Source organism: Ciconia boyciana, chromosome 5 (assembly GCF_034638445.1).
Source record: "Ciconia boyciana chromosome 5, ASM3463844v1, whole genome shotgun sequence".
NCBI classification, from domain to species: Eukaryota; Metazoa; Chordata; class Aves; order Ciconiiformes; family Ciconiidae; genus Ciconia; species Ciconia boyciana.
Window position 1 is genome coordinate 71,637,741 of NC_132938.1, and position 23,455 is coordinate 71,661,195.

General features: G+C 39.5%; 1 protein-coding gene across 1 annotated transcript in view; it reads left to right on the forward strand.

Moving 5' to 3' along the window:
- The window catches only part of MGARP (mitochondria localized glutamic acid rich protein), a 28,276-nt gene extending 5,268 nt beyond the window's left edge, over positions 1-23,008 (forward strand). Inside the window, exons 4-7 of the mRNA XM_072861803.1 lie at positions 2,541-2,774; positions 17,936-18,094; positions 18,812-18,860; positions 21,454-23,008. Of these exons, the coding sequence (XP_072717904.1) occupies positions 2,541-2,774; positions 17,936-18,094; positions 18,812-18,858 (440 nt within the window). The 3' untranslated portion in view covers positions 18,859-18,860; positions 21,454-23,008. The remainder of the gene's footprint in view (positions 1-2,540; positions 2,775-17,935; positions 18,095-18,811; positions 18,861-21,453) is intronic.
- Positions 23,009-23,455: the final 447 nt, after the last annotated feature.

Here is a 23,455-nt window from a genome sequence, read left to right on the forward strand (position 1 = left end):
GCAATTAAAAATTCTGTTCTCAAAGTAGTCTAATATTTTTTTAGGGTCACATAGAATCAAGCTTAAAATAAGCTATAAAACAGTGCTGGTAACAATATGAAGTGGTGGATAGAAAGGCAGCATGCCAAACAGCACATTCATGGCATATTTGCTATGTGCCCTATGGTAAGAGAACAACTTTCTAGCTGGAAGAACTTAATACTAGGGAGCAGCTGATCAGAGAGAGGCTCTCCTGATCCCACTGATTTTCGTGGTTTTTCATCCCGAGGAAAATTCTCCCCTTGTGCCCAAACTCAAAATGTCTATTATAAAGAACTACATGTATCAAACAAGGCTGTCAAAACAAGAGAATGAATCAAATGCTACTCTAGGCTTGTTTGTTTATTAGTGGGTTGAAATTATATTTAATGGTATTTTAATTAATGATATTAGACATTTTAAAAAAGATCTAATAGCAAATTTTCTGTAGCTCTTCTTAACTGAAAGCTACTCTCAAATGTAGGGAGGGATTTAAAAAAGCCCCTGGCGGCAGCCTGACTTGAAGTAGCAGTAGGAAATGTGGGACATCATTTGAGCTGTAAAATGATGTTTTCCTTGCAGAACATTCTACTTGCTTATTTAGCAAATACTGAGTTTTGTCTTCCATTTGCATGTGTCTCCTTTAAACTTGTTCCTGATTTCCTTCTTTTTCAGCAATGACTTTTCTTTTTAACTTGATGCAAGCTGATTCAATCTTTCTAATCTATCCTCTGCTTTTACACTTTCCAGACTAAAATACAAGGGAAATCTCTTTCCAAACCCGAGGAAGTTAAATACAAACAAAGGACAGTCGTTCACCATTGCGTACCTTGCAGCCTACCTTGGGATGACTTTATACCTTCTATTGTAAAACTCCATACTTGTGAGACTTTAAAAGAACTACCTATGTTTGCAAGGCCAAACCATATTGAGCTTATTACTGAATCTGCTTTGTGGAAGGCAGTTCTGAGATTGAGAAGCTGGCTGTTCTGAATGAATGCACTCTATATTTGACTGTCCAATAAAGTGTACTGAATGCTGAGCTTGGCTGTTAGTCTGTTCTTTGTGTAATCAATTTAGTTTTTTTGAAATAACAGTATTCTCTTAAAGGGACATGATCAGGTTGCATAATACGAAGCTTTGATTTTTGCTGAGCAATGAATAGGCTTGTGTTTAAACCTGAACACAAAAAGACAGGCTTGCACTAGCGTAAGAAAACCAAGAATTAAAATTGATCTGTTTAGTTTTTAAACAGATATAAAAGAATAAAATAAATTCTGACTATGTCTCTTTAAGGTCTTTCTTTTCCTTTCTATTCTCACTTAGTTTACACTGTATTACAAACTTTATTTCCAGTTCTATTTTTTCACATGGTGAGTTGATTCTAGTGGTACACTTGTGGTGAACACTTGGTATATAACTTTCTGTTGTTAACTTGATCTTAGTGCATGTTTGCATGGTGATTGTGCATCTTTGTTGCTTTGTGCTGTTAGTTTTTAATGACTTGTCTCAGCTGAGTTTGAAGTAGTGCATGATTGGGAAACACGGGGTTTTTCAGATTCTGAAGAGCCTGGCCCACAGCAGTGTAGACAAGTCTTTAAAAGACAGCTGGGACTTGTAAAAAGAAAATGGTCAGTCATAAGTGGTCCTATCTCCAGTAAAGTGAATGCTGACCATTTAAACTTAGCAAGTTATTTTCATACTTATATACACCTAGTTTCAGTAAGGGTCCCTTGTTTTATTCTGCCCCGCAGACCTTGCCTTTCTTACTTGAGTGCTATGGCTCTTGCAGTGGTCACAGTGTATTCAATATAGCTTTAAAGGAAGCAGAGTGAATAGGGATAGCAGAGTACCAGTGGCAGCGCAGAGCTAAGAGATGGCACAAAACCCATCTGAAAACTAATCACTTGTTGGGCTCGGCATTATTGTAGCTGTTGCCAGCCAAGTTAGCCACCTTGAAAATAGCCCTGCGTAAGCTGAAGCCACACCTTGGGTTGCAGTGCTTCTAAGCTGTGAGCCTGATCATAATCAACTCTGTAAGAGCTTCTAAGTACAGTAGCAAATGTCTTATTCCCAGTGCGGTAACTCCACTGCTGGGTGCAAACTGGACAAGCATCTGCTCCGTGTGATGCCCCTGAGCGCGTTATCAGTGGCCCTTTCAGCAGAGTGGGTTTGAAGCAACACTTGGTGTGGTCCTTTTTTATCCTTCTCTGCGCTCCCACCTCTTGCAGTCACTTGCTTTAAGCCACTTTAAGTTTCTTTTTCTATCACACTGAAGCAGTTATGAAACTCGGTAATGAAGAATATGGTTTCCTCATCTTGTAAACCTCTTTTTGGTGCCACATCAGACAATATGGGGGGGGATTAATTATTGATTTCTTGACTTTGTTTGTAAATTCTGCTCCCAAAGCTTAGCTCCCCTTTTTAAATTTAAATGAGGATGATGGTAAAAAGTAGTTGGTGAATTTGTGTTGCATGCATGCACTTTACTCTCTTTATTGTATTAAATAAATCCTTAAAAGGTGATGAAGAAGAGACGGCTGAAGTCACTGAAGCAGAGACAGTCACGGAAGAGGCTGATGCAGTAGCTGCTGCTGGACCTGCAGCACAGGATGAGAGTGCTGGGGTATCCCCAGAAACTGGAGGGGAGAGTGACTTACCGGCTCCAGAGGCATCCCCTGCTGTGGAGGAAGCACAGCAGGAAGCTGCTGCTAATTTGGAAGTTGCTGCTAATTCAGAAGCTGCTGCAGTGCAAGGTTAACTTACCAATGCGGTTTTTGCATGTTTGTGTTTTGTGGGTTCTAAAACTCTGCCTCTTACTACAGAACATTAAGAGCAAATGTCAGTACTCCTAGTGGAGTTTGTCCTGCAGTGAAAACTAATTCAGGAGTTACCTTGACATATCATGAGCATAAGGTAATTCAGTTTATTAAATCAGTGTCTCTGAAAGCATGCTGCCTGTGGCACCAGAGTTACTGTCTAAAACTAGTGGAATGAAAAGTTTATTTTACTACCCCATTCTATTTATCTTCTTTAAGATCTTATATTAAGGTGAGCATGTAATATCATCAGTTAAACAGTTGTTTCAGTGACCTGGTTCTTAAGGGTTTGTTAAGGAATCTAAACACTTTATTTCACTGGCCATTCCTAAGATACTCGCACTAAATAATTACAGCTGTTCTGTCAACGTAACTTCAACAGAATCTTGCATAGCAACCAAAACATTGCCGTGATCTCAGTGTTAAGGATATACTAGGCTAAAAATTTCAAAATTCAATAAAATGTCAAATTGGTATTAAACACTTAAGTCAATTAGTGGCTACATATTCAGTATTTTGAACTGTCAGGGCGTTTGAAATATTTTGGTTTACTGAACGTTTAAAAAAATCACAATAATACAAATACAAACCTATCCGTAAGTTGCACAAAATACAGGATTATAATTTAACTTGATTTTTTTAGCTTTTTTTTTAACAGGTTACCCTTGCTAACCTGTAAGGGTAAAGCAATGGCTTATCGTCGTACCTCTTGATTTGTTCAGCTAAAGTTGGAAGGGAAACACGTAAAGCAATTGCAGTTTCTTGGTTGTTAGGAAAGCAGCAAACATTTGCATCTGGTCTCTTCACTGAAGTGGTTTTCAGCTTGACATAAACATGGAATCTTTACTGCATGCCTATGTTTGACTTCCTTTGAGAAAACAAACATCTACTTGAGAGGATCTGTCTAAAACACAGGTCAAACTGAGATTAAAAGTATTTTGACTGCTAGTCCATGGGAGGTTATCATAGTGCCTTGAATGGTATTGGCAGATTCCGGAATTGCTTTTGCCTTTTTCCTTGCTGACTCCGGTGAGGGATGGATGCATCTTAACTGCCTTTTTAACAAATGAACTTGAGAAATGGTGCAGCGCTTCAAATGGCTGACTTTTGTGAAAGGTCTAGGTATGAATGGGATTTTAATTCATGTGTGAATACCTCCTGTGCTTGTCTGCAAAACAATCCATTACAAATAACATCTTAAAACAATACTTGGTCCAATCTGCTAAAAGTAATATAGCTAATAAAAGGTACAAGTAAGTGTATTTGTAGTGACTATTACTGTTGACTTAAAAAATATAAGGTAGTAGTTAAAATACCTAGAGTCTTAAAAATTTTGATTTCTATCACGAATTTGGTGGCCTTCCATGACGGGGTTACAGCATTGGTGGATAAGGGAAGAGCAACTGATGTCATCTGCCTGGACTTGTGCAAAGCATTTGACGCTGTCCCACATTACATCCTTGTCTGTAAATTGGAGAGACATGGATTTGACAGATGGACCACTCGGTGGATAAGGAATTGGCTGGATGGTCGCACTCAAAGAGTTGCGGTCAACGGCTTGATGTCCAAGTGGAGACCAGTGACAAGTGGTGTTCCTCAGGGGTCGGTATTGGGACTGGCACTGTTTAACATCTTTGTCGGCGACATGGACAGTGGGATTAAGTGCATCCTCAGCAAGTTTGCCAGTGACACCAAGCTGTGTGGTGCAGTCAACACGCTGGAGGGAAGGGATGCCAGCCAGAGAGACCTTGACAGGCTGGAGAGGTGGGCCCGTGTGAACCTCATGAAGTTCAACAAGGCCAAGTGCAAGGTCCTGCACATGGGTCGGGGCAATCCCATGCACAAATATGGGCTGGGCAGAGAATGGATTGAGAGCAGCCCTGAGGAGAAGGACTTGGGGGTGTTGGTTGATGAGAAGCTCAACATGACCCGGCAATGTGCGCTTGTAGCCCAGAAAGCCAACCGTATCCTGGGCTGCATCAAAAGCAGCGTGACCAGCAGGTTGAGGGAGGGGATTCTGCCCCTCTACTCCGCTCTCGTGAGACCCCACCTGGAGTACTGTGTTCGGCTTTGGGACCCCCAACATAAGAAGGACATGGACCTGTTGGAGCGAGTCCAGAGGAGGGCCACGAAGATGATCCAAAGGCTGGAGCACCTCTCCTATGAAGACAGGCTGAGAGAGTTGGGGCTGTTCAGCCTGGAGAAGAGAAGGCTGCGGGGAGACCTTACAGCAGCCTTCCAGTACCTGATGAGCCTACAAGAAAGCTGGAGAGGGACTTTCTACAAGGGCATGTAGTGATAGGACAAGGGGTAATGGCTCTAAACTGAAAGAAGGTAGATTTAGATTAGATATAAGGAAGAAATTCTCCACTGTGAGGTGGTGAGATGCTGGAACAGGTTGCCCAAAGAAGTTGTGGATGCCCCAACCCTGGAAGTGTTCAAGGCCAGGCTGGATGGGGCTTTGAGCAACCTGGTCTAGTGGAAGGTGTCCCTGCCCATGGCAGGGGGGTTGGAACTGGATGATCTTTAAGGTCCCTTCCAACCCAAACCATTCTGTGACTCTATGAATATTTAGACCATTTCATTTAGAAAGGAAGTAGTCCGGTTTATGTTAAAATTGGTGAATTAGAGCTGTTAAGAGATATAAGATATTTTTAAATGTCTTACAGTGTTTACCTCTGTTGCTCTACAGAGCAATTGCAAAATTTCACTTCAAGGCATGGGCACTTGCTTGTATCTAGAAGTGGCTGAATATTCCTTTCACAATGCTTATCTAGGAATATTTGTTAGTTGTTGGATAGGGTAGGATCTTCCATATGGTAAATATTCCTGCCACTCTATTGAAGAGGAAGCAGCTAGGATCTTCCCTGAGAAACGTTGTGCGTAAGTGGATTAAGCCTGAGGATCTAATTCTAGACACGGTGACTTCATGTAGTTAGTGGTCACTATTTGATAAGAGGAAATATGTCTTGTAACTGTTAGTTACTGCTGGTGTTGACTGGAAGTGGATGTGCTATTTAGAAATTACTGATTTCTTAGATCTATTTTCTCTGGCAACATACTGAAGAAAACAGCCCTAGAACAACAATTCTGCTATGTTGATATTTATAAGGGATTCTGAGGGTCCTTGCAGGTGTCCTCTGTCAAAACTTGCTGCAGTGGTTGTTATCTGCTGTGCGGTAAAGCTGGCAGAAACGAACCTGTGGGATATATTGTTGAGAAACTTCTGCATGTTTCAGCCATCTTCCTTCCAACCTCTAATCAGGGTATCACGTTAGCTAAAGCATTTCATATCAAGCTGCAGAAGTTGTAATTACTAGTTTCTAAAGCAAGGGAGCGTTCTCCCTGGTGTAGCATTGCCTGTTCTCTTTGACGTTTCGGGGATGTTAAAACTTGCTTCTGAGAACAGTTCTCTCATGCCGCTGGTCACCAGGGAAGGCTACTGTAAACAACTGTGTGTAACAGGTGTGCCTAACTCAAGGGTGAGCCCTATGGATCTCGTAAGCAGTTCACCTGAGGTTCCCCACGGGGGCTAAGTCTTGCTGGGACTGCCATGTAACCTGAGTCCTGCCCTGGGAGGCTGCAGAGACTCCTGCCGCCAGGTCACCTTAGTGTTCGGCTGCTCCTCTCGTCCAGGCCCTGTCTGCGTGACCACTGAAGCAGTTCTTCCCTCGGATCTCCGAGGAATTGACAGGGGCCTCTGGCTCTTGCCCACGTGAAGGGTTTAACAAGCAGCACGTGGTCTTACATGCACAGGCTTAAACCAGTATCCCTTTCCTTTAAGCTAGTAAAAGCTATTTTCCATTGGCATAATACTTAAAATATAAGAAGATGGTATTTTGATTCAAAAGTTCTCTGCTCTCTATGTGCCACTTTGTTCGGTGTTTACCTGCAGTCAACAGCTATTTGTGTTTTTTAAAAAAATAATTTTATAATTAAAATCCTTCTGGAAATACCTTTCAGTTTTGTATTTAACCATCTTCATCGCTGGTGTTGGCTCCATTTAGAGGAAAAAAAAGTGTATCTATGTTTTTACTGAGAGGATTATTTTTCTTTCAGAACTGCCAAGGGAAATGCAGGCTTACTTTGAAAAAGAATACTTATTTAAATAACTTCTATTAGTTTTGTTGGTAGCTTGATGTTACTTCTGCAGATGAAGGTGCAAGTATTTTTATTGTTACCAGCAAACCTCTGCTTTTTCAAATGCAATTGTTTCTTTTAATCTATAAGGCTTTCTGTAATATGTTTGGAAGTGCAAGGTGCCAATGGATGTATGTCTCCATACATACATATGTATGTATACAGATAACATGAATGTGTGGTTATACATGGATGTGCAAAAAAAACCCCAAACCAAACAAAAAACTCCAGCCTTGGAGGTAGGTACTTTATATCTAATCAGGGTAATTTCAGTTTTAGAAAGTTAGTTACAATTGTACCTGGCTGGAATTTTCTCCTTGCCTCAATTTAAGCAATTTACAACCCACTAGTGGTATCTGGGATTCTGTGAAATGCTGTTGCCCAAAAAAGTACTGTGCCATGTAACTCTGTTCCCAAGGTTTTAGCTTCCTCTAAGTTCTAGTTTTCTGTACCTTTTAATTACTTGAGCTGTTGCGCTGTCACTGTTGGTTACTGCCCGATGCTGGTAAGTTTCCTGCTGTTCTCCTTCCAGTCTACTCTGTGTCTGGGGACCATAAATTAAGATCAATTTTTCTTCAGATAGAACAAATGCTATAAAATGCACAGACTGGCAAGCTGCTATTTGGTTTAGGCAGTGTTGTTGCATCTGTGACTTTTAGTTCTTGGATTGCCGCTATAAAATTTTTTCCAACTCTTAAGTATTGAGGCTTGAGGTTTTGGCATTGTCAACTGGAATAGCAAAAGCAATTAGCCCAAACTGTGCTTTCTTGGACTCCTGACTTCTGTAGGGTAGGTTCTTTTCTAATTTTGTAAGTATTGAAGGACGTGGTCTCTCTCTGTATTTCATACACTGTTGGAGTGAGTAACTAGGTTTGGGGAGGGTTAGTGTGTGAATGTGCCAGTGTTTTCCATGTTGAGCTTCGAATGGCATTACAATGCCAGTTGTCTGCAGCCTAGAGAAACAAATATAGGCTGCACTGGACAGGAGTTATTGCTTTCTGGACAGGACTTTTGCTGACCCGATCGCACGGTGATGCCAAGCAGACAAAAACACCCAACATGATCAGTGTATGCTGATTTTGCTTGGTAGGTTACCAAACTCAGGATGCGTATCCAAATGCTCTGACACTGGGAGTATTTTGAAGAGTGTTGAAAAGTCCTCCATGTAATTTACAATTGCTCATACTTATTCAGAGGCTTTCGGAATGACGTTGCTCAGTAGAGCAAACACATCCTTCCAGGCATTTGTTTGTGCAAGATGGAGGAAGGAGGAGAATCTGTGCAACCTGCAGCTCTTTACAGCCTTAGGCGTTGGGGTAAGATGGAGCGTGCGTAGGGCCGGACAGACATTATCCCTTACGATTGTACCACTTGTTCACAGTTGGACCTTGTAAAAATAACTACACTCTTTTTTTTTTCCTCTTCTCAACCTCGCTTGTATAGATCAGAAGCATCTCATAACAGGCTGTTTTCATACATATAACGTCATTGCATGAAATGAGTCTCTAGGTGTCGATTGATGTAACAGAAGATAGATAGAATCAGGGAAAGTATTCATATCATCTGATGAAATCTGTGCTTAATTACCAACTAATAAAGGTTTTCTATTCTGAATCTCCTTTTAGAGGAATTTTTTTCCCCTTCATTGGTTATGGTGGACTGAGCTAGCTAAATTAGGCTCTAGGAAGTTGAATTAGGTGAATATTATCCTACTGGGGAAGTATCCGTAACTGTGGAACGTCTGTCGAGTATTTCTGCTTCATATTTATCCCTTTCTTTTATATGTCCCTTGGGCTGCTGCATTTATTTTGCATCTCTCTGGGTGCCATACACTGGCCACTAGTCTTTTCTTTCTTCCTTCTGTTTTTCCTTCGTGAAACTGAGCTTGTAGATGACCTGTCATAGCATAACTGGAAAATCTCTGTAGGAAGAATGTGAACAATATTTAGAAAAGACTTCTGTAAAAGTTGTGAGCATCTGAAGACACAAGTTGGTAAATGGAGAGACTGTTCAGTATTGAACACCTTACCTGAAAAGAGAATTTTACAGCATGCACTGGGCTGGGGAGGAAGATTCCAGTAAAATGGAAAAAAACCCTAGAACTTCTCAGCTAAGAGTGCAAACAAGTAAGTGGGGGAGAAATACATAAAATAACTGTCTTCCCATTTGTCTATTGTAGAACAAGGGGACAAGTAGCTTCTAAAAAAAGATCAAAGCTGGTAAAAGGACATAAAGTGAATAATGCCTAAATGATTGTCACTATTGAGGAGAAAATGGACTTACTGCTTTTTATTAATAAAATATTATAGCTCATTGTCAAGACGCAAAAAAAACCCCCTTAAAATAACGTTATTTCTTTAAATTGGAAAGCTTTGGTCAAGAAAAACTGTTAGCATTTACTTTACCTTAAGTAGTATTATCTGTGAAAATTTTCTGTAAATACAGCATGCAGAGGAATACTATTAGCGTCCTGCTTTAGAGAAAATGGCAACAGGGACCCCTTTCTGTTCTCCTGCGGTGGCCGTTCAAACCAGCATAGTAATGATGGATTTTTTTATATTAATTTTTGGGCAGCGTTTCTTATTGCAGAGAGAAGCATCCTTTTCAAAAAACAACATGCTGAACTTTGCTCCTTTGAAAACAATGTAGGTGGGTAAAACTCAGTGCATTACTTTGTATGAACAGTGTTAAAGAAAATGCCTAACTTTAATTAAAAGTTTTTTAGAACTTCTGAAGGATTTAATACATCAAATTATTAGTGCATTTTCTTGTATGCTGTTTATGTTAACTTGCACTAGTTTTCTTCGTGATCCATTCCAATCAGTGGCTAGATGTTTAAAACAACCAACCAACCAAACACAATGTGAATTCCTTCTCATTGCTACAAATCCTTGTTACAGAATATAAAACGATGTACTTGAAATTATATGAGGTGTGATACACTGTTTTGGATTAATGCACTGTTATGCTTTTATTCTGACCATTACAGGCATCTCTGAATCTTTTTTTAATCATCCATTGTAGAATAAGCTCTCTTGAAGGGAGTCTTCTGGTCATTAGTATGAGGCTTTTCTTAGGAACTAGTGACCTGCATTAGGCACAAACAACATGTGAAATGTTTGCTTGAATTAAGTTGTTTCTTTTCTTGCTGTATGGAGTGAAGAAAAAATTTTTTCTCTTAAAAATGTGCTTCCTAACGCCATGGTTTAGGCTCTCGGCTGGACCTCATGGATTTTTATCTGGATTTCTTATGGATGGCTTGCAAAAAGAAAAAGCTGTCCTGTTTTTATAGTGGCAGGATTATTAGAAATCCCAGCCTTCCTTTGTTTGTCAGTTTCTCAAAGACCTTGGGCTCTGAGCCTCTGGTTCGGGTTTAACTTACGGAATAGCTGAAATGCCAAAGGGACAAAACTCCTGACGCCCGTGGGCTCTAGCGAGGTATTGTTAGGTAGGGAAGGCTGAGGCTGCCTTCGTACCATGCCCAAACAACAGGGTGGTCGGGCCAGGGCAGTTCCGCAAACAGTTTCTTGAGAGCAATGTGGGCTTCTGCAGTTGCCAGCCACTAGTTCCTGTCCTGTGCACTCAAGGAACTGATCGGACTGGAAAAATAATCAGTGCTTTTCTAAATAATTGGTAGTTCCCTGCTTCGGTTTAGCATGTAGAGCTGAGAGGTTTATTTTTTCCTGTCTGAAGCTCAAGTGCTGAATTCGCAGTGTCAGAGGAGGCATTGGTCTGTGGTTAACCATCCAGTAGATTTTTTTTTCCTTTTTAAGCCAAATGTTTGTTAAGTGTTTTTCCTTTCTGAAGAGATGGATAACTTACTCTAGCTGGTTATAATCTTAAATGGTCACTGAATAAAAGGCCAGTGAGCAGACAGCGAGCATTTAAAGTAGTCTTGAGTGACGTTGCTGGTGCTTGGGATGTTCCCGGTGGGTATCTGCAAGCCCTCCGTGCTGAGCTCCCTGTGTCTTCCTAGCCAGTGAAACCTGATGCACTTGCTCGCTTTACAGGGACATATGCACAGTTTTGCCTGTTTTGCCCCCACCTGACTCGGTGGTTGTTATTTCCCCCTCTTCCTATTGCTGATGTGGCTGATGGTGGTTTGAGCCCCTGTAAGCAGAGGGAGGAGGTGCTGAACCCAAGTCAGCCGTACCTGGGGTGGCAGGTGGCTTCTGATGAAAGGGGGGAAGGGGACCTTAGCTGTCACCACCACCTCAGGATTTAGAACAAAAGCCATTGTTGAAGGAACTTATCTTCCATTTTCCTTAAAGCAGATGATGGAACCAAAGTATGTTAAGTTGGTCTTGAAGGGAATCACAGTTTCTTGCTGCTATTGCTGTGTTCTCTGGATTAGATCTGAGGGAGCCAGGTACCCCCACCTCTTGTGCTCTATTTTGCAGTCTCTCTCAAATACATTCTTGAATTACTTTTCAAACATGGCAGAATCTGACTTTTTAAAAGTGAATTCTGCTCCACTGTCAGTTTTCCATTGGCGGGTCTTTAAACTATGAAAAGGAATGGGGAATTTTTTGCTCTGCCTATCCTAAAGTTTCAGGGGACATCCTGAGACCCTCAGTGGACCTTACTGAGGAGAAGCTTTATGTAAACAAAGGCATCACATTCTAGTACGAGTAGTTCTCTAAAAGACTGTAAATGAAATGTTGTTTATATTTTCACAATTAAATTTGACTTTTTTTTCCCCCCTTTGGAATTAGTGTGTGACATTGGTTATGTGATAGGCAGCCTGAAATATCAAAGCCTTTTTTTGTACTCCAGCTTTGGTTTGTGCGCTCCAGGCAGATTCCATTTGTATTATGCTGGCTAACTTGTATTATTTTAGCTTTATAAAGCCAAATTCTTCTGCAAATAATATTTTTAAAAGTAATTGAACCTGACGTTCTGCATTACAGATACCAGCCTCATCTTGACTGTTTAAAAAAAATTAATTCATTATATGAAGGATACTGCTTTAAGTGACAAGCTTTGCTCGGAAAAGTGTATTTAAATATCTTTAAAAATTGCAGAAAACCAGTGCCTGTTCAGATTTTTTTTGTTGTTGTTTCTAACCAGAAATACTGCTTTTAAAATGAATCAAAGGATTAGGTTTAGAATAAAAATATGGTAGTTTTAAATATATTAGTAAGGAAATGCAAAACTGGGGGAGAAATATAGGCTGTACTCCTGAGAAGGCTGTGGTTATGTTGTATGATCTTGTTATGAAACTTCCATCCTGGGGGAGAAAATGTCCCCACCTCTCCCCAGGCAAGGAACAAATTGAATATAGCTTTCATTTTAAAGTCCGGAAGAGCTATCTTCTCCGTATGTATTGTAAATAAGGAAAACACACTTACAAAGCCACTTAAAAATACAAGGTAAAAGCTTAAAGTCCAGTAAGATTTAAAAATATGATCTATAAGTTAGTTTAATTATGCCTACAGGCTATTTGTATCAGTCACCTATACATTGGTATCAATAGATATTAAAAATAATACAGAAGTTTCAACACAGAAGCACTCTGAACAAGGAGAGCGTTTGCAGCAGTGCTGAGTTGACTGGCCAAAGGGGGTAAAACTTCTGCTGTAGGAGTGAAATTCTGAATTCCACGAGTGCCCCCATGTTTTTTCAAAAATTTGGACTTTTCCTTCTTCTAACGCTGCTCCATGAGAGACAGCTTCCTCTATTCTTCCGTGTTAAGAGAAAGATGTATTTCTTTCACAAGGTAAAGTGCTTCACCTGTATGAGGAAGGAGGAAAGCAGTTCTTTCCTTTTTAGAATAATTTATTTCTATATGTAAAATGAGTTTTGTTTGTTTGTTTTCTTAACAATTAGTTGCTAACTAGCTGCTACTTCAGTGGAAGCCGAAGACCTAACCCTCACATTAACACGGTTGATTTTTTTTGAAAGGCTGCTCTAAGCTTTAAAGCAATAGTTTAAATTAGCACTAAAGAAACCTCAGTGTTGTAACAAAGGAAGGTGTACCTTGCTCCCAGAGTAGTCCAAGCTTGCTTAGACAGAGGAGCAGAGCTTCTCACTCCCGACTTGTCTGCTTACTCCTGTTGGCAATGCTGACATGACTGTAGACATGTAGAGTAAGTAAAGAAGTCAACTATTTGTTTCTTCTTCTCCTTGATCTCATATATCCTATTGCTTTCTTCAGGAATTGTGGGCAATGAAACACATGACATATGAAATAATACATACGTATTGGACAATTGGTAGTTTGCTTTGTTAGCTTTTACACATGGTATGTGGTATGAAACACAGCTTGGAAAATCCAGCTTTATGAACACTGAATGCTAAAGCCTGACAACATATGCCCTGTAGAAACGCTATCAGAAACAGTATCTTCTGCAAAAATTCTTGCAAGAACCGAAGTTCTTGGCAGATTTCAGATTCTGCTTATCATGATCAGTGCCAACTCAATTCGCCTCATACCTCCCTTTCACCTGCCTGCTTCAAGATCATTCTATAGTGTGTCGTTTCCCAGGTGGTAGGATGTGACTGCCAGAATGAGCCTGTTTAATTTCAGACTAGAGCTTTGCATCCCAGACAAAAATCCAGGCTGATTCTGCATAAAAACTCCCTCAGGAAAGTTGCAAAGCTTGTTTTAAATGCTTGAAAGCACTGGGGGAAGAGGCCATGCAAGCAGTAGGATCTGGGTTCTGAAAGTCACTCCCTGTGCATGGGGCTTTGTGTTGGGTTTTTTTATTATTATTAGCAGGAGAAAGTCAGTCTGTGTGTGGGGTTTTTTTATTTTTTATTATTAGCTGGAGCAAAGATGAGTTAGTCACACAGGGCGTGTAATTCTCTGCTTATCATGCTTCTCTGTTCTGCTGGAGGAATGCTGAGCTCGCTAATATTCAGACAATTCAATTGACGATCATGAGGATGCAGAAGCGCCCTGGATTTGTTTTCTGTTCTACTGTGAATGCACAGAAATGCAGAGTTCTGCACTCTCAGTGCTGCAACTTTAGCACTTGTAAGAGTAAAAATTGTGCCTTTAAAGGCTGCAGGAATAAGTACTTTATACAGGAAGCAGCTTTTTTTTTGTCCACTGAAATGACAGGGATAGTTTCCTAAAAATTATATTTCTAGGTGGAACTAGATGTTGGATATCATGCTAATAAGTTACTGTATTGGAGCTTCCTAATGCTCCTGCCTTATTTAAAAAAAAAAAATGTTTAAAAACAAAAACCTAATTTCCTTTTGTCTGTAAAATCAATTTCCTTTTCTGTATTTACTCAACTCAAACCAGATGTGTTTGCATAACACAAATGGTTTGCTATTGTGTTTGGTGCATATGTAATGTGCTGCTGGTGCGTGCCCAGTCATGTTCTGTTCCTGCATGTGCAATTTGGAAGGACGTGTTTCTGCTCAAAATGGTTATCTCGTAAAGCAGAGGAGCTAAAGACCACTTGAGAGTGCATATAGCTATCCTGGGCAGAAGGAGGCAATATTTTTGTTAGGGTTCAGTGTTACATGTAAGCAATGGATATTGCAAAGATATTGAGTTATGTACTGATGGTTGCGTAGTGGAAATACGTCGGAGGTCTAACTAGCCTGAGGATGTTTGGTTAAAATCCCTTTGAATGCTTTCAGAACAGCTGTTGATGCAATATGCAAAGCCTAACCACTTGCCTACAGTTAGTAAATGTGATTAGTTTGATTTCTGTGAGGCTTGAAGTTCTTTTATATTAGCTTTTGTTGAAATAACAAGAAAGTTAAGCTCCTAATTCAGATCTATAAGTGCAATAGTATATACAAATGCCTAGCAAAATTGAAGAAAACTGTAGCCACTAATACTGGGACTTAGCTACTTATCCCAGGGGAAAACTTAAAATTGACAAATGCCTGGTGAAGAAGCATAAGAAAAATAAATACTAATTTTTCAGAAAAAATAGCTAATATTATATGCAAAGGCTGAGATTTTGCTACCAGTATAATACCTTGTATGGAACTGTGAAGTGTATAGCTTCTGTAGAGTTATATATCCTGCTAAGATCGGGGGAGACACGAGACACCAAACACTCAATGAAACAGTAAAATTATGAAACCGTTTAACTCCAGTGCCATTGTTGAATGATGTGGGGGTTTTTCCCCCACCTACAGAATTAAGAAAAAACCCAACCAACCCCACTTTTGTGATTATAAGAAGAAACTAAAAAAATCAAGAACATTCCCATTTTTGGCAGATTTTAAATTGTATGGGTCAGAGTGAATCATCAGTTGACTGAGACCAATTTGACTGGAATGCTGCAAGTAGGTGTTTTGTTAAAGATGTTAAGGAGCTGAAGTAACAACTCTATTTTGAAAAAATAAAGAAGCTTAAATTTTTTAGTATTTGAACTAACAAAAGTTAGAAGTTATTTCAGTTACATCTATTAATTGCTGTAGAGTTTCATGACAGGTTTATTAACAGCTGTGCAATAATTGAACATACAGAAAAGTAAAATCCTTCTTCCAAGGATTATGGAAAATGAGTCGTCATTGTACCAGGCATAGATTAAAATATCTTTTATGAAATAGGGTGTTACTGCAGGGTTTTACATGGAACAATTGTGAGAGATTAAGCTGGACTGAAAAAATATGAAATGCATGCAGATTAAAAAAAAAAGGGGGGGGGGGGAAATAGCACTGAGATTAAATTTAACATCCAGGGAAACAAAAAGGAGAAGTTTGTAAACTTGGTAATGGTTTGTGCTACCAGCTGATCAGTAGGAGAGGACATGAGGGACGTGGGCAGTATGCCTGATGTTCCCTGCAGAGAAGGGGCCATGTGGCAGTCCCGATTCTGAAAGAGGCGGGGGACTCGTTCTGCTCACCGGGTCATCATTTATCTGGCGTTGCCCTGGGATCACAGCAATTCCCTGGGACAGAGAAAAACGTGTTGACCTTGTGAGTGGGATACAGAGCATTTGTTCCAAGACCGAGCCATGTGCAAACCGCCAAAAAATACACCGAGATTTGTTTCAGTATGTCAGATTAATGCTCAAAATAGCCTTCATGGTTATAGACTGGTTCTTATTTTCATGGTGCTCAAAGCACCAAAAGACACTTGCTGTAGTTGCAGTAGGCCAAAGAAATGATGCCAAAATGATCTTCATGGGCCAGTCTGAATCTTTACTGGAGATAATGCCTTAAGGCATGGGCAGTCACCCAGTGAAGCTGCCGTGTCTGGTGCTGCTGTGAGCAAGTGCGCTTGGACCGCCAGCTGCTGCCAGCTTTCTCTTCTCGAAAGAGCACTTCAGCCGTGGCACCAGGAAGGTGGCTCCTTCAAAACTCTAGCCACGTGTGCCCAAGGAACGGATGTGAAAGCCATTTGAATAAAAGTACCAGCTGGAGTATTCTGCAGTAACCAAGGACAATTACTCATATGTGCAGACATAGGTTTTCAAAAACGCAATGCCGGTCACAACAAGGCCCTTGGTATTTTAGGGAATGACAGCTACTCTGCAGAGACCTGGGTGGACACATTGGGAGGAATCCATGTTTTGTTGCAGTAGATTGCCTTTTGATGGCCTTAAAGAATACTTCAGACCAGAAACAAATCGTTCAGTACAAGTGGTATAAGTGTTAACGTTTGTTTTCAAGGCAGGTATTCCTGTAGGTGACAAATAAACTCAATTCCCATTCAAAGGAGATGAGGTTTTATTAAAAAGCAGGAAAGTCCATGTTGCTCCCTCTACTTGCTTACTGATCTACTCTTTCAGTGATTAAAACACTGAAACACCACAGGAAATAAAAAATTAGCAAGATTAAATACTGTAAGCCAGAGAGCAAGTTTTTGGTAATATAAACAATGTTTGATGTTACAAACTCAAACCCAGCAGCTTGTTACCATAGCAAATATATTGCATTACATCAAGTGATGCTAGCTATAAAATATCTAACGTTCTGAACTTCAAATGTACTATTTTTATTGCATAGCTGTTCCCTATAAAGACAAAGGTAGCAATTTCTGAATTCTATTTTCTGTTGCTTCTTCAAAATTCAGTCAGTATTCTGCAAAATAAAGTGAAATAGTTGATATTCAGAATATGCTGTATTTAAATAGCTGCAAGCTGATATTTGGGAAAAGGTATGGGATGCTAGCTCTACAAAACTCCTATTTACTGCATTTATTGAACTTCTAGTGAAGCTGTTTAGTTAGCTGCATTTCATATACATGTAGTTTAGTATAGGACACAATTTGTAACAACGAAGTCCCTACAAACCTTATCCTGCCGAGCAGTTAAGGTGTGTGATGATGGAGACCTCCAACAGGAAGGTTAGAAGAACATGGTAAGAGAGAATTTACTCAAGTAAAATTTAACATGTAACTGCTGGATGATGTGTTCAGTCTCCCTGCAGAGTGTATCTGTATATAGACATATTACCTATTACAGACTTTTTATACAGATAGATTGCTTTATCCTTAAGGAGTATTGAAAAATGGCTAGTTGGCAATCACGCTACCCTGGAATCGCAGCCTGAACCTTCAGCCTGATGTTAGGATTTTTCTACATTAAAACTTCCTGTGACATCTTTGCAAGGTCATGTGGAGTGTATGTGTGATGTCCTATGCTGTTGATCAGACTAGGATTATTTCCATGGAAACTTTACCATTAGTATCTTGCACATCATTAATAGTTTGACAGAAATCAGAAAATAAAATGAGGGTATCTGCAAGAGAATATACATGTTAGAGAATACTTACCTTTGTCTAATGATGCGAAAATAGCTCATGTTCATAGTTTTCTGCCCCAGGGTTGGGAAGCATCAGACTTTCCCTGGAATTCCATTTGCAAACTTTTATTTGCATGATAAAATGTAATCATCTGATAGATCCAGTTGTCTTCAGTTACTTCAGACATGTATGTTAGGCAGGTACTTCATGCTTTGTGAGCCTTGACCGCTCGCCCTCATTTATGCCGGTGAATGGAAAGACAAGACAATTATCTCTCTAATTTGATTCATAGAAACGGTGAGTGAAGTCTTGGATGTTGCAGCTTCTTCTGCCCATGAGGAAAACTTAGACAGTGTCAAGGAAGGAGCAGCCTCAGCAGCTCAAGAGATTTCTGACGCATCCTCAAGGAGCCAGGACATTGATGCTGAGGAGTCGGACCAAACTTCAGAAGGTGCAAGAGTACAGCTGGGTCTGAAATGTTTTGTCTCTGGAAAGCGCTAATGGCTGTTTGCACTGAACGAGCTGCAAGAGCATGCAGAACTCAAGTGATGCAGTGTGGCTGCTAGCGATGGCTGTGTTTGGCATCATAGTGTTAGCAGAAAATTTAGCTTTGAAATTATATGCCATGCAGTAGAAATAGGTGTTGCTAAGTTGGATCGCAGGGGTGTTTTGAGCTCAGTGCCCTGCTAAGTGACTAGATGTAAAGTTGATTAAGAACAAGAAATTCTCCCTTGTGCTGCATGTGATGTAACACACTTTTTTAACATCTGACTTAATTTGAAAGATAGCATTTTCTTGAATTACATTACTGTAAAGAAAAACATAGAGTATGTGATATTTATAAACCTTACAGTGTTTCAATGAAGCTATGTATGATCTTATATTGCTATTGAAGTTGAACTGTAGAATTAAATACAAAGAAAAATGTGTGTTAAAATCATCACTGAGGAGATTTTCAAAGGAGTTTAGAAGTTTGGCCTCTAAACTCTTTTGCAATTAGAATTAAAAAGCTAAAAGGAAAAATGTCTGTATACCTAATATGCATTTGTAAATTGTATCCCTTTAGTCCAAAGGATCCTTTGGACCAAAGGAAACAACTTACTCGACTATTTGTTGTCAAATAAGTTGTTTCCAGTGTTTCTCATTGGTGTTTTGTCTCCATTTTCAGTTTCTGTGGAGGAGAAGACACCTGAAGAAGTTGCTAAGGAACCCTAAAGGTACACAGTACAATTGCAGCGTGTGGTTTCCTGCTCTTCACCTTTCTTTTTTTCTCAGTTAGTGGCAATTGCAGCATGTGGTAAGTCTGCACATGCGCTCTGATGGTTAATTTTTATTTTTGCTCCCAACAAGTACACCGCAAAAAATAACAGAAGCATTTCTTACTGTTTATGAACCATTGCTGGCATCTTTTAGAGGCTAGGGAGCAAAACTTCTCTAAATCAATTGTCGCACTGGGTATTTATTTATGGCTTTATCTTAGTCCCATGCAAACTGAATAAGGACCCAAGAGCTGTAACTTTCTTCTGGGCAAAAAGTGTTCTTTGGACATTGATTTAAGTTATATAGATACCGGACTTCTGGATATTGCCTCATACAAGTGAACTCTTCTCTTGTCATCCTCAGTGTAAACACGGTGAAGTTGTAATCTTCTGGACTAATTTTTGAAGATATTTTTTCACAATTAGTCTCTCTGCACTTTTAGTTTGTGCTAATGAAAAATATTGAATAGATTATTCTTACTATTTTGCTAGTATCTTGCTCAGTTGGCTTTATTACTTTATAGAATAAAAAACCTTGTCCACAATATTCTTACTACTTTGCTACTCCCTGTGACTTCCCTTTCCAAAATGGACTGTAAGATGGTGATAGAAACCTGAGGGCATAACAAGTTTGGCTGAAATATGAACATGAATCTTGGTAGGAAAGATATTAACTAAAATAGAAACAACTGAAAGTTGAGCAAATAAACCTCCCAGGTCAGGAATTCTCTAAATTATTTTTGCTGCTAGTTAACAATTAATACACTAATTCTTGGAGCACCGGTGCAAGAGGAGAAGGAAACGGAGCAAATAAAGTTATTTTTCATTGCATCCTCAAAATGTACGTACTAAACACACTTATACAACCTTATCGTTATGTTCTGAGTCCTTTGCAAATGCATGTTTGCTTATTCCATCACCCACTGCAATATAAAATAAGGTAATGCCTCTTATCTTCTTGTGATAAAAGGTAAATATTGTTCTTCAACTGCATGGTCTTTTTCCATGTTGTTTTAGCATTCAAAACTAAGAAAAAAAATATCAAAGCAAAGCCAACCCCACAATTATAAAATAATTTACAAAATGCTAGTGTAGCATACGTTCCTGTACCAAATAGAATTTTTGTGCTTTACTGGGAATAATGGCATGAAGGGGAACAGATATTTAATGAATGTGGGTGAGATGTGCAGAAAAGTTGCAAGTGTGTGCCTTTCAAAGCTGTTATTTTTGCTCAAAGTGAAAGCTAAGGGCACCTGAGGATATCACATCAGAAAAATAAATTACCAAGAAATTCTCTCCACTCTGGGACACATAAATGCAGTGATATAGAGAAAGCAGTAGAGTTAGGAATCTTTTTTTTCCCCTGTAAACATCTTGCAACCCTAAAAATTGTTGCATTGTTATTCCAGATTTTGATTTAAACAAACACCCAGTATAGCCAATTCAATTAATGAAGGCCGAGACAGTAAGTGAAAGGGGTGGGAGTGGGAGGGAAGACAAGCTGTAGGAAGCATCTTTGATGGAACAAATTGAAAATAGGTGAAAAATAGATGAATCTGCTATCAGAATACAGGTCCACTGAATTCTGCTTAAACTGCTCGGGCTCTTTTTGACAAAAAAAATCCTTTTTATGAATATAGCATCACGAGGTTACAAAAAGGGTCTCTTACTGAGTTCCAATTTGATCTTGCTGGGGGGGGAAAAAGGTTTATAAAACATTTTACTACTCAGTGCTTCCAGATTGCTGGCTGACTTTTTCCAATGTACAAGTCAAGGGCCACAATGCATTCCTAGTCAGGAAAGAATTATTTTTTTTTTTTTTAGTGTATGTTTTGATTGTGAGCACTTTATGGTATGGACCTTAACTTTAAGTTTGCATTAGAACACATTATACTTTTTAAGGAATTCAAAGCAAAAAAAAAATCAAAAGAATGTTGATGTGAGAATCAAATCAGTATCCAGTTAACTTTAAGAAAAAATACTAATTATTTGGTGAAGGGATAGAAGTAGTAGTAGTGGATGAAATCCTCAGATAAAGCCTTGACTTGATGCTGAGAGCATGCGTGAGTAAGAATATACTATTGTTCCCCTTTCTTTTCGGAGTACAGCAGTTCTACTGCGTGTGGCTGTTGGCCTCAAATTCACACAGCTATGAAGCTACTTATATCAGTAATCTCAGCAAGCACAATTGGTTTACCTCGTGCTTAAAGTTAAGCAAGTAACTATTTGTAGAAGTAAGCCTTAATGTGTCCAGCATGCAGGGGAATTCATTTATACCTGAGCAACACAGCTCGGGTATAGATGAGGGATTCCTTGAAATTGGGCTTTGGTGGTGGTAGCAGAGCAAGTTTTCACAAGCCATCAGATCAGCATGATTTACGCAGCAGTAGTGTTTGTATGCTGTAATTCACTTAACTGATAACCCACAGTCAAATTTACAGTGTGCTTTGAATGTTTGCAAAGAAAAAGACCTGATGAATCAAGTCTGTTGTTAAACATTGTTTATTGTTGCTTCCTCTAAACCAGATTCTTTTTTCTTTTTCTCACTAAGCTATGATGAAGCCTTTGAAAAGTTTAATGGAAATATTTGTGGCAATCAACCAGCTGATTCCTGTGTGAAACCTCATACTCTTCCTTGGAGACATGAAAGAAATTGTGCAGTTTGTCATACCACACACCGCTCATTAGGACCAGTGTTCATTGCTGCAACAGACAACCTAATACAATTTAAGTTGGGTAGAGAGACGCTTCTGTGATTAACATCTCTGCTTTAGAAAGTAGCATCCAGTAATAACTGTCAAAGCACCACCCAGCATGTAATAAATGTTAAGAGAAGCGGTAGACTTAACTGAACCCATGTCAGGTGAACTCATTCTAGGTCTTTGTTGTCTCATTATGTACATTGATTTCTTACTTTTGGCCCAAACTGTGATGCGTACTTATACCATTGTAACATTCTGTGCTAAAACGTAAGTAAAAAGTTTTAACTAAGTTTAAATCTTATAAAAATTACCTGTGAGTATTTTTAAAGTGGGTCACGGGGAAAATAACAACCTTGTTTGCTCCCAGGTTTGGATTTGCAATTGTAAGCATAGGACATTTGGATGTACAAGATCCAATTTTCCTCCTGCATAAACATTTTAGATGCTACCCTTCCTTGCACAATAATATCCAGGAGTAAACATTTTTAAGGCTCCTGCTATGAGAACAAAACCAGTTTGCAAGTAGTAGCAATAGGTACTTTATAGCATGAAAATCAAAATAACACCGGTGGAAGCTATCATCATTGATTGAAGTGGTGGCTCCTACCTTGGGGGTGCTGGGCCCCGTTTCTACCAAACCTTATTCAGCTTGCTGTAGTCTTTCTGTGTTGTTCTGTCTTAGCAATGACATGCAGCAGTGGCATAACAACACAGATGCTTGAGAGAACACTCTTACACAAATCACGAGCAATTTAGGCTATGGTAAAGCTCCCCTCCGAGCGCTCGCAGATGGCCAGCAAAATCCCCGTGGCAGGCTATGCCACAGGTGTTCAAATGGACAAGGATTCTTAGGGACTAATAAAGAACAGAATAGCTAAATAATCTTGTCTTGCTAGTATTATCTTAATAATAAAAAATTCTGTAATGGATAATGGGTTTGCATGACACCGTTCTCCTAACCCTCCATTGTGCTATGGGCATGTGCATGAGTGTGCGTCTACTACAAAATTTTTACTGAGACCTCCACCTGCTAAAAAGCATTACAGCCATCACAAAATGGTGATATTTCTAAACCAGGGCCAAATAAGGGGTATTATACACAATTTATACAGACAGTGTGAATTATAAGGTGTATCTGACTGCTTTCTCTTCAAGCAGAACTTTGGTAAAATGTTGAAAGGGAAATTATAGCATTATGACATACCTACCCATGGTGCAAAGCGACACGCGCTCCTTCCCCCATCGTAAAGCAAATTATAATAGTGTTCCAACAAAAATACAGCCTATTGCCCCTGCACCTGCTTAGGAATAACTGGAATAATGCAGAGGCAAAATCAGGCTCCTGAGCTTCAAGAAGCCATACCACAGTCTTCTGCTTAAAGGATAAAGCCACTGTGATCAAAAGCAATTTTTGTAGACAAGGCTACTGGAATAAAAGTCTTAGACTGATATTTTGTTGGATGAGAGTATCTTTATTTAACTGGTAGATTAAACATCCTATGGTGGATGCATACTCTTACATGTTCTATTTCCTCATTTTCACTAATTCCCAGTGAAAGAAACTGTTTCTGATTTCTGCAGCTGGCAGTAGGGTTTCTGAAATTGTAGGCTTTGCTGAATGTCCGTCTATCTCTGGAACTGCTCTGGTACATGGCAAAATATATTAGCCCTTGGGAACGGATGCTTGAAGAACTGAAGCACAACTATGGTTTGCTTTCCAAAGCTTTTAATCTTTCTGATTTCAGAAAATGTAAGAGTCCCAGGATAGCCTGTACATATGCTTCACGTCAGAGGTGTCCCCCCCTTTTTTTTTTTTTTAAAAAAGACACCACTCTTGAAAGCCAATGGAAC